At 41.1% G+C, this 17,249-nt stretch overlaps 1 protein-coding gene across 1 annotated transcript in view; it reads right to left on the bottom strand.

Annotated features, from left to right (window-relative positions):
- Positions 1–2,371: 2,371 nt before the first annotated feature.
- Positions 2,372–17,249, bottom strand: part of SLC22A2 (solute carrier family 22 member 2) — a 54,739-nt gene continuing 39,861 nt past the window's right edge. The window contains exons 9-11 of the mRNA XM_049905062.1: positions 16,517–16,629; positions 11,041–11,140; positions 2,372–2,438 (exon numbers count right to left, since the gene is read on the bottom strand). Of these exons, the coding sequence (XP_049761019.1) occupies positions 2,372–2,438; positions 11,041–11,140; positions 16,517–16,629 (280 nt within the window). The remainder of the gene's footprint in view (positions 2,439–11,040; positions 11,141–16,516; positions 16,630–17,249) is intronic.

Here is a 17,249-nt window from a genome sequence, read left to right on the forward strand (position 1 = left end):
AATGTCAACCAATTCTTCTTGGTATTGTGACTTTGTGTATTCCTTCCATCTTCTTTTGATGCTTCCTGAATTGTACAGTAATTTGCCCATAGAATCTTTCAATATTCCAATTTGAGGTTTGAATTTTTTCTTCAGTTCTTTCAGTTTGAGAAATGCCCAGCATGTTCTTCCCTTTTGGTTTTCTATCTCCAGATCTTTGTACATGTCAATATAATACTTTGTTTTCTTGAGCTGCCCTTTGAAATCTTCTGTTCAGCTCTTTTACTTCATCATTTCTTCCATTCCTTTTAGCTACTGTATGTTCAAGAACAAGTTTCAGAGTCTTCTGATATCCATTTAGGTCTTGTCTTTCTCTCCTGTCTTTTTAATGGTCTCTTGCTTTCTTTATGTGTGAAGTCCTTGATGTCATTCCACAATTCACCTGGTCTTTGGTCATTAGTGTTTAGCGCACCAAATCTATTCTCGAGGCGGTCTCTAAATTCAGATGGGATATACTCAAGTTTGTACTTTGGCTCTCATCCACTTGTTCTAATTTTCTTCAGTTTCAACTTGAACTTTCATATGAGCAATTGATGGTCTGTTCTGCAGTCAGCCCCTGGCCTTGTTCTGACTGATGATATTGAGCTTTTCCATTGTCTCTTTCCACAAATGTAGTTGATTTGATTCCTGTGTAGTCTATCTGGTGAGGTCCAAGTGTATGGTCACCGTTTATGTTGTCGTAAAAAGGTATTTACAATGAAGAATTCGTTGGTCTTGCAAAATTCTATCTTGAAATCTCCAGTGTCGTTTCTATCACCAAGGCCAGGTTTTCCAACTACCAATCCTTCTTTGTTTCCAGCTTTCAAATTCTGGTCTCCAGTAATTATCAATGTATCTTGATTTCATGTTTGATCAATTTCAGACTGCAGAAGTTGGTTTAAAATCTTCAATTTCTTCATCTTTGGCTTTAGTAGTTAGTGCCTAAATTTGAATAATAGTCGTATTAACTGGCCTTCCTTGTAGGCATACGGGTATTATCCTATCACTGACAGCCTTGTACTTCAGGATAGATGGCATTCTTCTTCAATTTGTCATTCCCGGCGTAGTAGACCATATAATTGTCTGGTTCAAAATGGCCAATATCATTTCAACTCACTAATGCTCACTAATGCCTAGGATATCAATGTTTATGCATTCCATTTCATTTTGACAACTTCCAAATTCTCCTAGCTTCATATTTCATACATTCAATAGATAATATTCAAAACTGAAAAATCAAGAAGTGTGAATGTAAGGCAAGTTATTTAGATTTATGGAAGTAAAACCCCAGCTAAAATAGTTGAAAATTATTTCTGAGGAGTTGGTAGAGGTGGAATAGAGCATGGAATTTTCACTTTTCATTATAGACCTTGAAGTAGTTATTGTTGTTAGGTGCTGTCAATTCAATTTTGACTCATAGTGACCCATGTGACAGAATAGCACTGCCCAAGGGTTTCCTGGCTGTAGTCTTTATAGGAGCAGATTACCAAAGCTTTCTCCCACAGAGCTGTTGAGTGTGTTCGAACCACCAACCTCTTGGTTAGCAGCTGAGTGCTTTACTGTTGTGCCACCAGAGCTCCTTTGAAATAGTCAGCTTTTCAAAATTTATTTATTCCATTACTTCAGTAAAAAAAAAAATTAATATAAAATTTTAAAGTCCATGAATCTGGAGAAATTTTTATCAAACTGAAAAATTATCACCCGCGGTTTAATGATGCCAATGCCATTGAAAATGCACACATTTGTATTTCTCAAATCTAAATACAGAAACACTGAGTAATTTGTCAAGTTGTATTTCTGATTATTTTATTTTAGATTCCCTTAAAATGTAACCCCCAGATTAATTAACATAATTTAAAATTTTTCCATACCTGATCCTGAAAGTTCCATTTAAAGTTCTTGAAATAAATTCTGGACAAGTAGATACTACTTTGGGTGGTCTATTTCTTTAAGAAGACACGTTCTCTGGTCCCAACTTTATTGTTCTTGGCTCTTTTCTGTTCTGTTTCCCTGGCTCACAGTTTCCCTATGTGTTGTGGTTTGATGTCCTTGTAGGGAAAGGAACAACAACAACAAAAAAAGACAAAGAAATACAAAGGTGGAGAAAAAAATCCCAGCAAAGCAATGGCCATTGTTCTATGGTTGCTGGGAATACAGTGAGCTACACAGGATTAAGTCCCGTAGATAGATTTTTATACAATAGTACAACATACTACACTTGGCTGTAGATCTAAGATGACAGGTTTAGAGTGAAGATAGGAGGATTGTATGGGTTTTGTGGTGAGTGAAGAAATCTGACTCTGGCCTTGGCATCATCCAAGCAGGGCCATAGGAGGAGTAATAATCTCTCTTCTTAGCTTAGTGGAATGTCTAGTTTCTTGACTTGGAGATAAATCATCTTTTCTTTACCTTTTCTTGATCTGCAGTAACAAAAAAAAAGGAAAGGGAGAAAGAAATTATGAGGAGACAGGAAATCAAAATAAAGTAGATGATAAATAATGGAGCAATAAATGTGTACAAGCTATGTCTAAAACTGGTCTTATCATGTGTTCTGAGTGGTGATTCTCAAACAAACGAAAAAAAAAGCTTGGTGGATAACTAATGTGGGTGGGTTGGTTCCTGAAACTCTCTTCTAGAAGTAGGACTGGCCTAAATATGTTCCCGGCTTAGGGTCTTCCACCAGTCTCTCTAACAGAGAATGTGGGTAAAGTCTAAATTTAATCTTCTGTCAGTTAAAAATGACGATTGCAAAATATAGACACAATTGTCATCAATTCTGCAAATAGAATTTTTTTTTTTTTTAATCAAAGCTCATTTACTTTTCATCAGTTTGACATGTGGAATTTTTAATTAAAAATTTGTTCAAATGGCAAGGTCGCTCAAAAATGCTGTTTCTACGAATGTCAAAATGTGGCGATGCTCTTGTAGAAATGCGTCTTTCCTCACTGAGTAGCTCCCAGCCATGCCCTGTGGACTTGGTCCTGTTTATAGTAACATTGAAACCAGGTATGGGCTGCTCCTGTGTCCTCCAAGCTCCTCATGGACTTTCCCCACCTGGTGGTGGTTAGTCCTGCCTTAGTTTCTGAGGCAGGGAAGGTAGCAGGAGCTCCCTCAAATCATGGAGTGATGTTGGAATCTTCTCAGACTCCACATGTAGGGACACAATCAAGTTGGCTGGCTCCCATGATCACTGTGCCAACAACAACTACAACGTAAACATCATCATCAACATCTACAACATCAACAATACAACATAACAACAGCATCAACAACAGCAGCAGTAGCAGCAACAACAGCAGCATAGACAACGTTGATAACAGCAACAACACTCATCAGCGTCAGCATCAACAACAACAGCCACTGGTGACTGACTACTAGGTAAACACTGGGCGTTCCATCTGCTTTTTCTCATCTGTGAATCCAGCCTTTTGCGGGGAGGCAGCACTCATGAAGTGCATGGGCTGTGGACTCTGATCGCCAGGATTAGGATCTTGTCTTTGTCATTTCCTGGCCATATGACTTTGGGCAAATTCTTTACTCTCACTGTGCCTTGGTCTTTTCGGTTGTCAAATGCTTTTAGTAATAATCCCTATTTTATAGAGTTGTTGTGAGGCTTCAGGGGGATCATACAGAAGAAAGGCTTAGAAAGCACTAGTTGAAAGCTCTTAGTAAATGTTAGCTTTTGTTAGCCTCATTTTACAGAACAGGAAACAGGTGAAGTAAGGTATGCATCAGTAAGTGGTTGAGACTGTATTTGTAACTAGGTCTGATTCCAGGTGGACTTGGTGCCCTTAGGAACCAAATGACTTGGGTGACAGGGAAGGAGGGTCCTATCCTACCCTATCCCTGTGGCTCTCTCTTGGTGGCTGAGACACTGGATCTGGGGCCCTATTGTCTCTGGTCAGTGTTCCTGAATAAGGCAGCTGCCTGCCTGACCCCATGGACAAACTGTGGCCGACCCTTCTTCCTACCTCCTCTAGGCTGCCCTCCTCCCAGCTCTTATCCCCTCACAGTCTCGTTCTGCAAGCCCCAAGCCTTACACAGACCCAGCTTCTATCTTAGAAAGGTGAATTGGGTTATGCAACGTGGAAAAAGAAAAGTGCAAATCTTTGTAGAAGCTTTTGTGGATCACACAACCCTAGGAACAACTTTTTAAATAATCAGCCTATTTTGAACCATCCTGTTGACGATTAAACAACTCTTACAGTAGAGGTGCATGTTGTATCACTGAGCTGCATTTCTGCCTCTTAAAGTAACTCAGGACATGTCTTAAAATGTGATTTCCAATAAATAGTCTATGTATACATTTTCCTGTTTTATAGGACAGCTATGAAAGCCTCTACTAATAATGGTTATTTAACATTTTTTAAGGGCCAGACATTTTATGTGCCTTCTCTCATTTAATTGTTACAACAAGCCATTGAGGTAGGTACTGTTGTTCCCATTTACAGAGGAAGAAACTGAGGCTTAGAGAAGTTAAGATCACACAGATGGTGTGGTGAAATGAGTTCCTTTATGTGGCCTTTTGCCTTAGTTCCTTGGAAAAAACAGCTTGAGAGATTTTTTTCCCCCTAAGCCCTGAGGGGGAAAATTTTGCCCTAGTTTTTTATCCCAGAGGGTTTGTTACTTTTCCCAGGTTGATTTACATTTCCTGGGGAAGCTGTAAACAAGGATGGTTTGATACTTTTTGCCTGGCCCTGGGCTGTAGCCTGCCCTGTGATTTGTATGTGCCTGGCAGGGATTGGTCGACAGACTAAGCAAATGAAGTATCTGTAGCCTACTGTGATCATTAAGGCTGTGTGTCAACTTGCCTGTGCCATGATTCTCAGTGGCTTGGCAGTTATGATGTAGTTTGGCAGTCATATGACGATGTGATTACTTCCATGATGAGATTTGGTATAAGGCAATCACTTCCATAATGGGATCTGCTGTGAGTAGCCAATCAGTTGAAAAGGAGTTTCCTTGGGGGTGTGGCCTGCACTGAATGTAAGTGGACTCTCTGGCAAGGCTCTCAGGCTTTTGCTAGCTCTGAATCCTGCAGCTGGCTCCTGTTGCTCTGACCTCTGGTTCTTGAGACTTGAGCTAGCAGCTTACCTGCTGTCTTGCCTGCCAATCTTGGGATTCATCGATCTTTGCAGCCTGTGAGCCAGAGCTCTGCTGTCTGACCTGTTGATCTTGGGTTCACCTGCCCCTGTTGCTACATGAATCAGAAGCCTCCAGCCTGACCTATATCGATTTGGGATGTTCTAGCCTCTACAACCGTGTGAGCCATTTCCTTTATATAAATCTCTCTGGCTTTGCTTCTGTAGAGAACACAGCCTAAGACACCTACCATGCAAATTAAGTGCCTGTGGCCTATATAGAGGGAATTGGTTGGTTCACGGCCCTGGTGGGAGGGCCATGTCTTGAAACTGACAAGGAGTTGTAGCTATAATCAGCCAACCCCAAAAAGGTTTTGTGGATACAGAAAGAAGCAGGAAGAGAAGCAGCAGGAAGAAACAGAAGGAAGAAAGGAAAGAGAAGAAGCAGAGAGAAAGAGGAAGCAAGGAAACTCCTAAAAGAGCTGTAACACGGGTCAAGGGCTGTAATACCGGAGACAGAGCCAGCTCTGGAAAGGGCCCAGCGGCAGAGCCAGCAGCAACAGACAGCAGGGGTAAGAGGAGCTGAGAGAGCTGCCCTACACTGAAGAAAGAAGACTTTGCCCACATGCCTCCTGATGCTGATCCCAAGTTGTAGCCTATTGATCCTGAGTTGTACCTTGTTGCTTCCTTGATAAACCACTTAATTGTAAGCATGGTCTGTGAATTTCGTGTGACCATTGCAATCGATTATTGAATCCAGAAGAGAAGTAAAGAGTGCCATGGGAGGGACAGCTGGTGTCAGAGTTGTTAAAACATTGGAGAGTAGAGGTATGTCTGACCTCCACCTCATAGGGATCAGCCTTGGGCTGATCTTGATTCACATTATCCCCCCTGAAGTTAGGTACTATTCCCACTACCCTTTTACAGATGGGAGATGTGAAGACCTGGGAAAAACCCAGATGAATTTCCATTAGGAATGCTGTAGAAGGAACTCCAGCATTTATACCACAGACATCTGGTGAGCTGCTGCTCTGTGTGTGCCGGGACTGTGTTAAGCTCTCAGGCTGTGACAGTCAACAGGACAACATCTCTGTCCTCAGGGCTGGTGCTCAGGTGGGTGGAAAGCTGCACTGAGACCAGGGTACAGGTGGGATGGTTGGTCTAGATCAAAGATCTGAAACCCAAATGTTTACAAGAGCCATCCAGAAAATATAAGCGTACCAGGCATAAGATAGTCAGGAATGGTGGGGACTGTGGTCACTGCAGAGGGCATGGCCCATCAAAAAGCTGAGAATCACCCAGCTCGAGCACATTATCACCAGAAGGAAATGCCTGGCCAGTGTTAGAAAATCTTGTGATTTTTTAACAGATCCTAGAAGTCAGTTTATGTGAGATTTCCCATTTTTAAAAATACTGTGTGGGCCAAGCAAAATAATCAAGGCCTTATGTGCTGTGGGCTGTCAGCATGTGAATTCAAAGACCTCTTCCAACTTTCCTAGATTCAAATTCTAGGAAAAGTCTCATACCCCCGCGATTCTTCTCCAGCAACATTTTTCTCAAGTACTGAATATGTTAAGGGTGAAAGTTTTGAAGAATGGATAAAATTTAGTACAGTTTCTGACACCAACGGGCTAAAAACAGAGTACAGATAAAATAAATATGTATAAACGTACTGCATAAACAAGCCTGTGGGAATGGTACTGTACGAAACAAACAAAACCCCAAAACCATTGCCGTCGAGTCCATTCCGACTCATATCGACCCTATAGGACAGAGTAGAACTGCCCCAAAGGGTTTCTAATGAGCGCCTGGTGGATTCAAACTGCGGACCCTTTGGTTAGCAGCCAAACTTCCCCTTTATTTAGATTTTTTTTTGAAGCTTACTTTTTGAATAGGTTCACATGGTTCAAAATTCAGAAAGTGCAAAAATGTATGCATTGAAAAGACTCCCTCACTCCTATATCCCATAGCCACCCATTTCCACTGACAACCAATGTTAAGTTTTTTGCATATTCCTCCAGGGATACAAGGAAATATGTATATAAACTCCCTTCTTTTCTCTACAAATGATAGAATGTATACTTTTCTATAATTTGCTTTTTTTTTTTTCTCCTTAGCAATGTATCTTGGATAATTTCCTTATCAGTATTTGTAAAGCTGCCTCATTCTTTTTAATGGCTGTTGTTGTTAGGTGTTGTCAAGTCAGTTCCAACTCATAGCGACCCTATGTACAACAGAAAGAAACACTGCCCAGTCCTGCGCCATCTTCATGATGGTTGTTATGCTTGAGGCCGTTGTTGTAGCCACTGTGTCAATTCATCTTGTTGAGGGTATTACTCATTTTTGCTGACTTGCTGTTTACGAAGCATGATATCCTTCTTTTTAATGGGTTTTTTAAAATAGTATTTTGGAGCCCTGGTGTCACAGCAGTTAAGATCTCGGCTGCTAACCAAAAAAGGTCAGCAGTTCAAATCCACCAGCTGCTCCTTGGAAACCTTTCTACTCTGTCCTTTAGGGTCACCATGAGTAGGAATCAACTCAATGGCAACAGGTTTGGTTTTTTTTTTTTACATAGTATTTTATTGAGTGGCCTACGATAATTTATTTAAGTGGCCCCACAGTTAATGACATTTGGGTTATTTCCAATCTTTTGTTATATTAAAAATGATTCAATGAATAATCATTTATATATCATTTTGCACATATAAATTCCAGGAAACGTGGAATTGCCAGGTAGATGGATATGTGCATTTGTAATTTTGATAACAGTTGTCAAATTGTCCTTCAGAGAGGTTTCCAACTTGTGTTCCTACCGATGATATATGAGACTGGCTATTTTCCCACATTCTTCCCAACACAGTATGTTACCAAGGAATTTAGTCTTCTAAAAAAATTTTAGTCTTCTACAATCCAAAAGAAAGTGGATATTAACAGTGCCAATTTGTACTTTTCTTATTATGAATGAGGTTGTGCATATAAGAACTGTTTTAATTCCCTTTTCACTGAATTATCTGTTGAAGTCCTTCACCTATTTTTCTGTTGAGTAGTTGCTCTTATGGATTTGTTAGAGCTCTTGATATATTGAGGAAATTAGCTCTTTGTAGAGTAGTATTTTTTCCAAGTTTGTCATTTTTTTTTTAAGCTTCTGTTCGTTTTTTAACGCAGAATTTCTTATTTTTATGGAGGCAAACTTATTAATCTTTCCTATGTGGGTCTGAAATTGATCGAGCATGCGATCAGGATGCATTGATAATTACTGGTGATTGGAATGTGAAAGTTGGAAACAAAGAAGGAGGATTGGTAGTTGGAAAATATGGCCTTGGTGATAGAAACAATGCTGGAGATCGAATGATAGAATTTTGCAAGACCAATGACTTCTTCATTGCAAATAACTTCTTTCACCAACATAAATGGCAACTACACACATGGACTGCACCAGATGGAACACATAGGAATCAAATTGACTACATCTGTGGAAAGAGATGATGGAAAAGCGCAATATCCTCAGTCAGAACAAGGCCAGGGCCCACTGTGGAACAGACCAGCAATTGCTCATATGCAAGTTCAAGCTGAAACAGAAGAAAATCAGAGCAACTCCACAAGAGCCAAGGTATGACCTCGAGTATATCCCACCTGGATTTAGAGACCACTTCAAGAATAGATTTGACGCATTGAACACTAGTGACTGAAGACCAGATGAGTTGTGGAATGACATCAAGGACATCATACATGAAGAAAGCAACAGGTCATTGAAAAGACAGAAAAGAAAGAAAAGACCAAGATGGATGTCAGAGGAGACTCTGAAGCTTGCTCATGAACATTGAGCAGCTAAAGCAAAAGGAAGAAAGGATGAAGTAAAAGAACTGAACAGAAGATTTCAAAGGGCATTTCAAGAAGACATCTCAAGAAGACAAAGTATTATAGTGACATGTGCAAAGAACTGGAGATACAAAACCAAAAGGGAAGAACACACTCGACGTTTCTCAAACTGAAAGAACTGACGAAAAAATTCAAGCCTCAAGTTGCAATACTGAAGGATTCTATGGGGAAAATACTAAACAATGCAGGAAGCATCAAAAGAAGATGGAAGGAATACACAGAATCATTATACCAAAAAGAATTAGTCGATGTTCAACCATCAAGGGGTAGCATATGATCAGGAACCAATGGTGCTGAAGGAAGAAGTCCAAGCTGCTCTGATGGCATTGGCGAAAAACAAGGCTCCAGAAATTGACAGGGTATCAGCTGAGATGTTTCAACAAATAGATGCAGTGCTGGAGGTGCTCACTTGCGTATGCCAAGAAATATGCAAGACAACTTCCTGGCCAACTGACTGGAAGAGATCCATATTTATGCCTATTCCCAAGAAAGATGATCCAACCAAATGCAAAAAGTATAGAACAATATCATTAATATCACACACAAGCAAAATTTTGCTGAAGATCATTCAAAAACAGCTGCGCAGTCTATCGACAGGGAACTGCCAGAAATTCAGGCTGGTTTCAGAAGAGGGCGTGGAACCAGGGATATCATTGCTGATGTGAGATGGATCCTGGGTGAAAGCAGAGAATACCAGAAGGATGTTTACCTGTGTTTCATTGACTAGGCAAAGGCACTCGACTGTGTGCCTCATAATGAATTATGGATAACATTGCAAAGAATGGGAATTGCAGAACACTTAATTGTGCTCACGAGGAACCTGTACATAGATCAAGAGGCAGTTGTTCAGACAGAACAAGGGGATACTGATTGGTTTAAAGTCAGGAAAGGTGTGTGTCAGGGTCTTATCCTTTCACCATACCTATTCAATCTGTATGCTGAGCAAATAATCTGAGAAACTGGACTATATGAAGAAGAACAGGGCATCAGGATTGGAGGGAGACTCAGTAACAACCTGTGTTATGCAGGTGACACAACCTTGCTTGCTGAAAGTGAAAATGACTTGAAGCACTTACTAATGAAGATCAAAGACCACAGCCTTCAGTATGGATTGCACCTAAGCATAAAGAAAATAAAAATCCTCACAACTGAACCAGTGAGCAACATCATGATAAATGGAGAAAAGATTGAAGTTGTCAAGGGTTTCATTTTACCTGGGTCCACAATCAACAGTCATGGAAACAGCAGTCAGGAAATCAAAAGACGCATTGCATTGGGCAAATCTGCTGCAAAGGACCTCTTCAAAGTGTTGAAGAGCAAAGATGTCACCTTGAAGACTAAGGTGCACCTGACCCAAGCCATGGCATTTTCAATCACGTCATATGCATGTGAAAGCTGGACAATGAATAAGGAAGACCAGAGAAGAACTGATGCCTTTGAATTGTGGTGTTGGTGAAGAATATTGAATATACCATGGACTGCCAAAAGAATGAACAAATCTGTCTTGGAGGAAGTACAACCAGAATGGCCCTTAGAAACAAGGATGGTGAGACTGTGTCTTACATACTTTGGACATGTTGTCAGGAGAGATCAGTCCCTGGAGAAGGACATCATGCTTGGCAGGTACAGGGTCAGCTGAAAAGAGGAAGACCCTCAAGGAGATGGATTGTCACAGTGGCTGCAACAGTGGGCTTAAGCATAACAACTATTGTAATATTGGCACAGGACCAGGCAGTGTTTCGTTCTGTTGTGCACAGGGTCACTATGAGTCGGAGCCAACTCAACAGCACCTAACAACAACAATGTGGGTCTTGGATTTTGGGTTTTATTTAGAAAGACCTTCCCCACTAAGAAAGTGTAAAATAATTCTTCTGTAGCTTCTTCATTATTTTACTATTTCTTTCTTTCTTTTTTTTTTTGCATTTTTAAGTCTTTTATATATTTGAATTTTTCTCAATGTATGATGTGAGGTATGGATTCAACCTAGTCTTTTTTCCAATTGGCTACCAAATTGTCCCCAAACACTTTCTGAGTTGTTGATTTAGGAATTTCAAACCCCTACCTTTGCAGGTTTTCAGCTTCCTCTATAGTCTCAGGTAAAGCCTTTCCTTTGGTCTCTGGAAGCAGGAGCACCAACCCACCAGCAATCAAGCCAACCACAGCTGAAAAAGCCAGACATATGCAAATCACATTAAGAACTGAAAAATGTAGGTTGTGTAATTAGATCTCCCCTTATTTCTATTTTTGTGTTTTCTTATACTTATTTACAGATTCCGTTGTGATCTCTGACTGCCCCATTTTCCATCATAAATATTACACTGACTCCAAACTCCACTAGGTTACAGTTCCATTTAGGGAAATGAAATACTTAACATTTTGAGCCAAGGTTATTCTAGGCTAGAGGACATTGTCACCATATTAAGATACTTTGGAGTTAGAAAATAACTGAAAAAATCAAATGTTAAAAAAGGAAGGACATAACCCTGCTATCATAAAGCGCTTAGTAATGAAAATTAATCAGACGTTTGGATCTTTACTAGCAGATAAAAGTACTGAATCATGTATTAGTGCATAACATGATTAACAAGAATAGCCGGGCTTTTCAGTTCAAAGTCAGGTGTTTGATCAGTTCTTTTTGTTCCTTTTTTCTTTGTCTCCATCTGTAACCTTTTGCGTGTGCTGGGGGTAGATACTAAACTCTCTAATACTTTTGTTTGTTTAAATTCTCATTAAAGTTTTAGGCTTTAAAAATTGTATTTCTATATGTATTTCCATAACAGAAAATGCAGGAAGTGGGCTCTGGGTTATTTGCTAGTGTTAGGGTTTCAGTAAAATGCCGGGCCCAGCCCGTCTCTGGGCTTTGAGTGCTTTCCACACTCCAAGCCTGGTAATGGGAACGGGCTACAGAGAAACACACAGGAAACCCAGGGGCAACTGCCCATCCCTGGTAACCACAACAGGAGGGAGGATTTTTGGTAAACCTCATTCATATCTGGAAAGAACTTGGGCTTAAAAATGGATGACCTTGGGCAATTTAAAGAGTTTGACATTAACTGGCCTGTGACCTAAGCAACGCACATATATAGAAGTATGTTTTGATTCCAGGAGTTGAGACCAAACATATACCATTTTATAACTGTTTATCAAGGACTTGCAGTGTATTGAAGGAGCCCTGGTAGTGCAGTGATTAAGTGCTCGGCTGCTAACCGAAAGGTCAGCAGTTCGAACCCACCAGCTGCTCTGTGGCAGAAAGACGTGGCAATCTGCTTCCATAAAGATTACAGTCTTGGAAACCCTATGGGCTAGTTCTACTCTGTCTTTTAGAGTCTCTGTGAGTTGGAATCTACTTAATGGCAATGGGTTTGGTTTTTTGTTTTGTACTATATTGGGAGCTATGCTAAGCATATTATATGTAATGGCTCACTCCTTACCCAAACTCTGAGTTAGGCATTATAATTCTCATTCTATAGATGAGTCAAACTGAGACTCACCATGGATAAGCCACTTTCCTAAGTCAACTAGCCCATAGAAGATGGTCAGTCTTGCTTCGAACCTCATCTCCAGGTCTGCTGCGCTAGGCTGCCATATTAATGAGCCTCACTGCCCTCTTCTCCTTGCATGAAGGCACCAGATAGACTTGACAGCGCAGTTTTAAATTAAAATTAAACAATGGTGCCCTAAACATACCTTATTTTATGATAGGCTTATTTTATGTATTTATTTAATCAAAGCAACAGAAAGGGTTCAAAGGATTTGTGATGAAAAATGACGTTTCTTGCCCCAGACCCCTTACCCTTACTCTCAGTCCCAAAGCAAACATTTTTATCTGAATCTGTTTCCACTCACTCTGGCGGTCCTTTCTTAAATCCAAATAATATACTTAATTAGATACTTTTTCCCGATCTATCCGATTTGTTGTTGTTAGGTGCCATCCAGTTGGTTCCAACTCATAGCGACCTTATGCACAACAGAATGAAACACTGCCTGGCCTTTTGCCATCCTCACAATTGTTGCTATGTTTGAGCCCATTGTTGTAGCCATTGTGTCAATCTATCATGTTGAGGGTCTTCCTCTTTTTCACTGGCCCTCTGCTTTACCAAGCATTATGTCCTTCTCTAGGGACTGGTCCCTCCTGATAACATGTCCAAGGTATGTGAGATGATGGTCTTGCCACCCTTCCTTCTAAGGAACGTTCTGGCTGTACTTCTTCCAAGACAGATCTGTTCTTTCCTTTGGCAGTCCATGGTATATTCGATAGTCTTTGCCAACACCGCAATTCAAAGGCGTCAACTCTTCTTCGGTCTTCCTTATTCATTGTCCAGCTTTCACATTCATATGAGGCAATTGAAAACACCGCAGCTTGGGTCAGAGGCATCTTAGTACTCAAAGTGACATCTTTGCTTTTCAACACTTTAAAGAGTTCTTTTGCAGCCGATTTGCCCAACACAACAGGTCCTTTGATTTCCTGACTGCTGCTCCCATGGGTATTGGTTGTGGACCCAAGTAAAATGAAATCCTTGATTTCAATCTTCTCTCTGTTTATCATGATGTTGTAATTGTGAAGAATACAATATATTCATAAAATTACCATTGTTGGCATTTTACATTTGCAAAGAAAGGCCTAGTTAGTCAGGATATTCCCTATTAATGTTTCGAGTGCTCTTTCAACAAGGACTTTTCAATTGGTTGATTTTTCAGGCTTCTTGGTGATTTCTCAGGCTTCTTACTGATGAAGATCAAAGACCACAGCCTTCAGTATGGATTACACCTCAACATAAAGAAAACAAAAATCCTCAGAACTGGGTCAATAAGCAACATCATGGTAAACGGAGAAAAGATTGAAGTTATCAAGGATTTCATCTTACTTGGATCCACAATCAACACCCATGGAAGCAGCAGTCAAGAAATCAAAAGATGCATTGCATTGGGTAAATCTGCTGCAAAAGACCTCTTTAAAGTGTTCAAAAGAAAAGATATCACTTTGAGGACTAAGGTGTGCCTGACCCAAGCCATGGTATTTTCAATCACCTCTTATGATTGTGAAAGCTGGACAATGAATAAGGAAGACTGAAGAAGAGTTGATGCCTTTGAATTGTGGTGTTGGCAAAGACTACTGAATATATACCATGGACTGCCAAAAGAACGAACAAATCTGTCCTAGAAGAAGTACAGCCAGAATGCTCCTTAGAAGCGAGGATGGTAGGACTTCGTATCACATACTTTGGACATGTTATCAGGAGGGGACATCATGCTTGGTAAAATGGAAGGTCAGCAAAAAAGAGGAAGACCCTCAAAGAGATGGACTGACACAGTGACTGCAAAAATGGGCTGAAACATAACTAAGGTTGTGAGGATGGTGCAGGATTGGGCAGTGTTTCGTTCTGTTGTACATAAGGTCGCTATGAGTTGAAACTGACTTGATGGCACCTAACAACAACAGTATTTTGTGGCTAAGATCACAATTACCACACCATTAGTGTATAGAAATGATTGAGTGCTTGACTACTAATTGAAAGGCTGGCATTTGAACCTGTCTAGAGGTGCCTGGGAAGAAAGGCCTGGTGATCTGCTTCTGAAAGGTTTGAAAGTTTTAAAAACCCTATAGAGGAGTTGTACTCTGCCACACATGAGGTCGCCATGAGCTGGACTCCGTACCAACTGGTTTGGTTTCTGGTTATTGTGAGGAAGAGAAAGGGAAAGAAGTTAAAATGCAAAATGGTTAGTTTTGTTTCCTGCAACTACTCAGATTACAGGTTGGTAGGGAAGAAGATGACACTGCTGACAAAGATAAAGCTGGGGCTTGTCTTTAAATTTACCATACATGTTGAAATGCAAATATAATGTTTTACCTTTCCCAAGGGGAGATAGGGCATGAAGAAGGGTCAAGGCAGTTCCTCTGAGACTGGACTTCTCTCATTGCTTTGTTAAACAGTCCCTAGAGAAACAGGAGGTGTCCATTCTCTATCCAGGAATACCCATTGGCCCACTGAACACCCGTTGTCCTCCCAAGGGAGAAGTTGAGATTGAGGCATTTCCAATGTCTTCCTGGAAGGAGGGAGTCTAGAGGGTGCATGGGCATCTCCTCAAGATGGAAAGAGGTGACAGGTCCTCAGCCAATATTGAGGAGAAGAAGAAATCTGGGGTATGTATGTCCCTTAAGCAGGGCCAACCACTCCGTGGCCAGACCATAGCAATCTCAGGATAAAGAACTTGTGTTCTATCAACTTTGGACATCTTGTCATGATTAAGTTGGAATGTGAAGGAATTTACTGGGTCTGTTACGAGGGTGAGTTCTATCAACAGTCTGGAACTTTCACTGGCAGATCTATAGCAATGGAAAATCTTTTCCCTCACAAATCCCTGGAAAGGATGGGGAAGAGAAGGAGTGAACAGAGGTACAGCCGTGTGGCACTGAGCAGCATCAGGAGAAAACGATAGGGGTGCTCCCCAGTGTACATCTGGGAGGTCTTTTTCTTCCCTCCTTTAAACTGAGCATTGTAGGTTGTCCTTGTTGTGTCATAGAGTCAATTCCGACTCAGTGATCCCATGTGATAGAGTAGAACTGCCTCACAGGATTTTCTTGGCTATAACCTTTATGGGAGCAGATCACCAGGTCTTTCTCTCGAGGAGCTGCTAGGTGGGTTCAAACTGCCAAGCTTCCAGTTAACAGCCAAGTGCTTAACTGTTGAGCCTCCAGGGCTCCTGAGTGTTGTATGCCCATGGAAAAAGCATGACATATTTAAATGCAAAGGGGCTTAACATGGGTCTTGAAGGAGACTGAACTGCGTGTAACATGAGAAGGTGGGTGTTGTGTGTGTGAATCTGGAAACTGCATTCACGTCATAGACATCCGTGGGACACATGGAAGGAAGAAGATCCGTCTCATAGTCTGTCGTTGTAGAGAAAGCCAGTGGAGGCTGAATGAATGGAAGGTCCAGGAATTCTCTCCATCTGTACATTTTATGCTCAGCACATGTCTCTGTGTGCTGACTGATGACAATAGGACCTGTCCCTGTGACCTTGCATCCTCCTCCCACTGGCAGGGCCAGGCAGGAGATCGGCAATTTACAGTCTGACCTGCCCTGACTCTGCTGACTGTGTTAGAAGGGAATGCCGTGCCCCTCTCCCGTAAATCTAACTGCTGAGGAGTTTGAAGGAGGAGGCCCCAACACCCACTCAGTGCTCCATTATGCTCATGCCTTTTCGTAATTTTGGTTTTCATTCCAACCACCATTTTTTGAAGTAATGAAGTAATTTTCCACAACTGGGAATAGAGGCAGCAGAAAAAGCCAACCCTTTGACAGAGAGACCCAAGGAGGGGTGGAAACCGTAGGGAAGAGAGTCAGGGACACTGCTTCATGACCACTTCCTTCCAGCTCGCTTTTCTCTTGAAGTTTGTACTTCGGACTTTGTGAGTCCTAATGCATTCCCACACTTGAGGTTAGTAGTTGCCTGCATGACTCCTATTTTTAGGTAGAAAAATGAAGGTCGCTAGAAAAACAGATTTTCACTTAACCACATTGATGAGGATGTCTTACCAAAAACCACCAGTGGGAGTTCATGCCAGATGTCAGTGAGCCGGTACACTAGGAATGGCGTGAGGATGCCACCAATGTCACACATTGAGGAGCAGACATGAACGCCAAGGTTCCTAAAATGCAAGAATCTTATTAACTGTTTAACTTATCATAGTACTTAGTAAACTGTCACCCCAACTCCAAATAAATAGGCTCCCAAGTCATTAAAATGTCTGCCAACTGAAAAAATGTGTTCACACTATTTAACGCACAAAAATGATGCCGTTAGTTGCTATTGAGTCTGCTCTGACTCATGGTGACCTTATGTATAACAAAATGAAACGTTGCCTTGTCCTGTTCCAGCTTCACGATCGTTGACATGTTTGAGTCCATTGTTGTGGCTGTTGTCAATCCGTCTCATGGACGGTTTCCCTCATTTTAGCTGACCTCTACTTTACCAATCATGATGTCTTTTTCTAGCAATTGGTCTTTCCTGATGACGTGTTCAAAGCAAGCAAGTCAAAGTCTTGCCATCCTCACTTCTATGTATGGTACATAAATCCATTCGTATTCTGATGCACTTGTTTTATATAAGCTTAATTAGAGAGGGGAGAAATTTTTACTTTGTATTTTCATCATCTGGCTTCCCTGCACCATTTCTAGGGGCTGTTTGTGCTGTTCCAGAGTATTCTCTCCTATAACCGCTTGGTAATCTCTCTCTTGGAATTCGGTATCTCCTGTTCTCACCACACAG

This window comes from Elephas maximus, chromosome 1 (assembly GCF_024166365.1).
Source record: "Elephas maximus indicus isolate mEleMax1 chromosome 1, mEleMax1 primary haplotype, whole genome shotgun sequence".
Taxonomy (NCBI): domain Eukaryota; kingdom Metazoa; phylum Chordata; class Mammalia; order Proboscidea; family Elephantidae; genus Elephas; species Elephas maximus.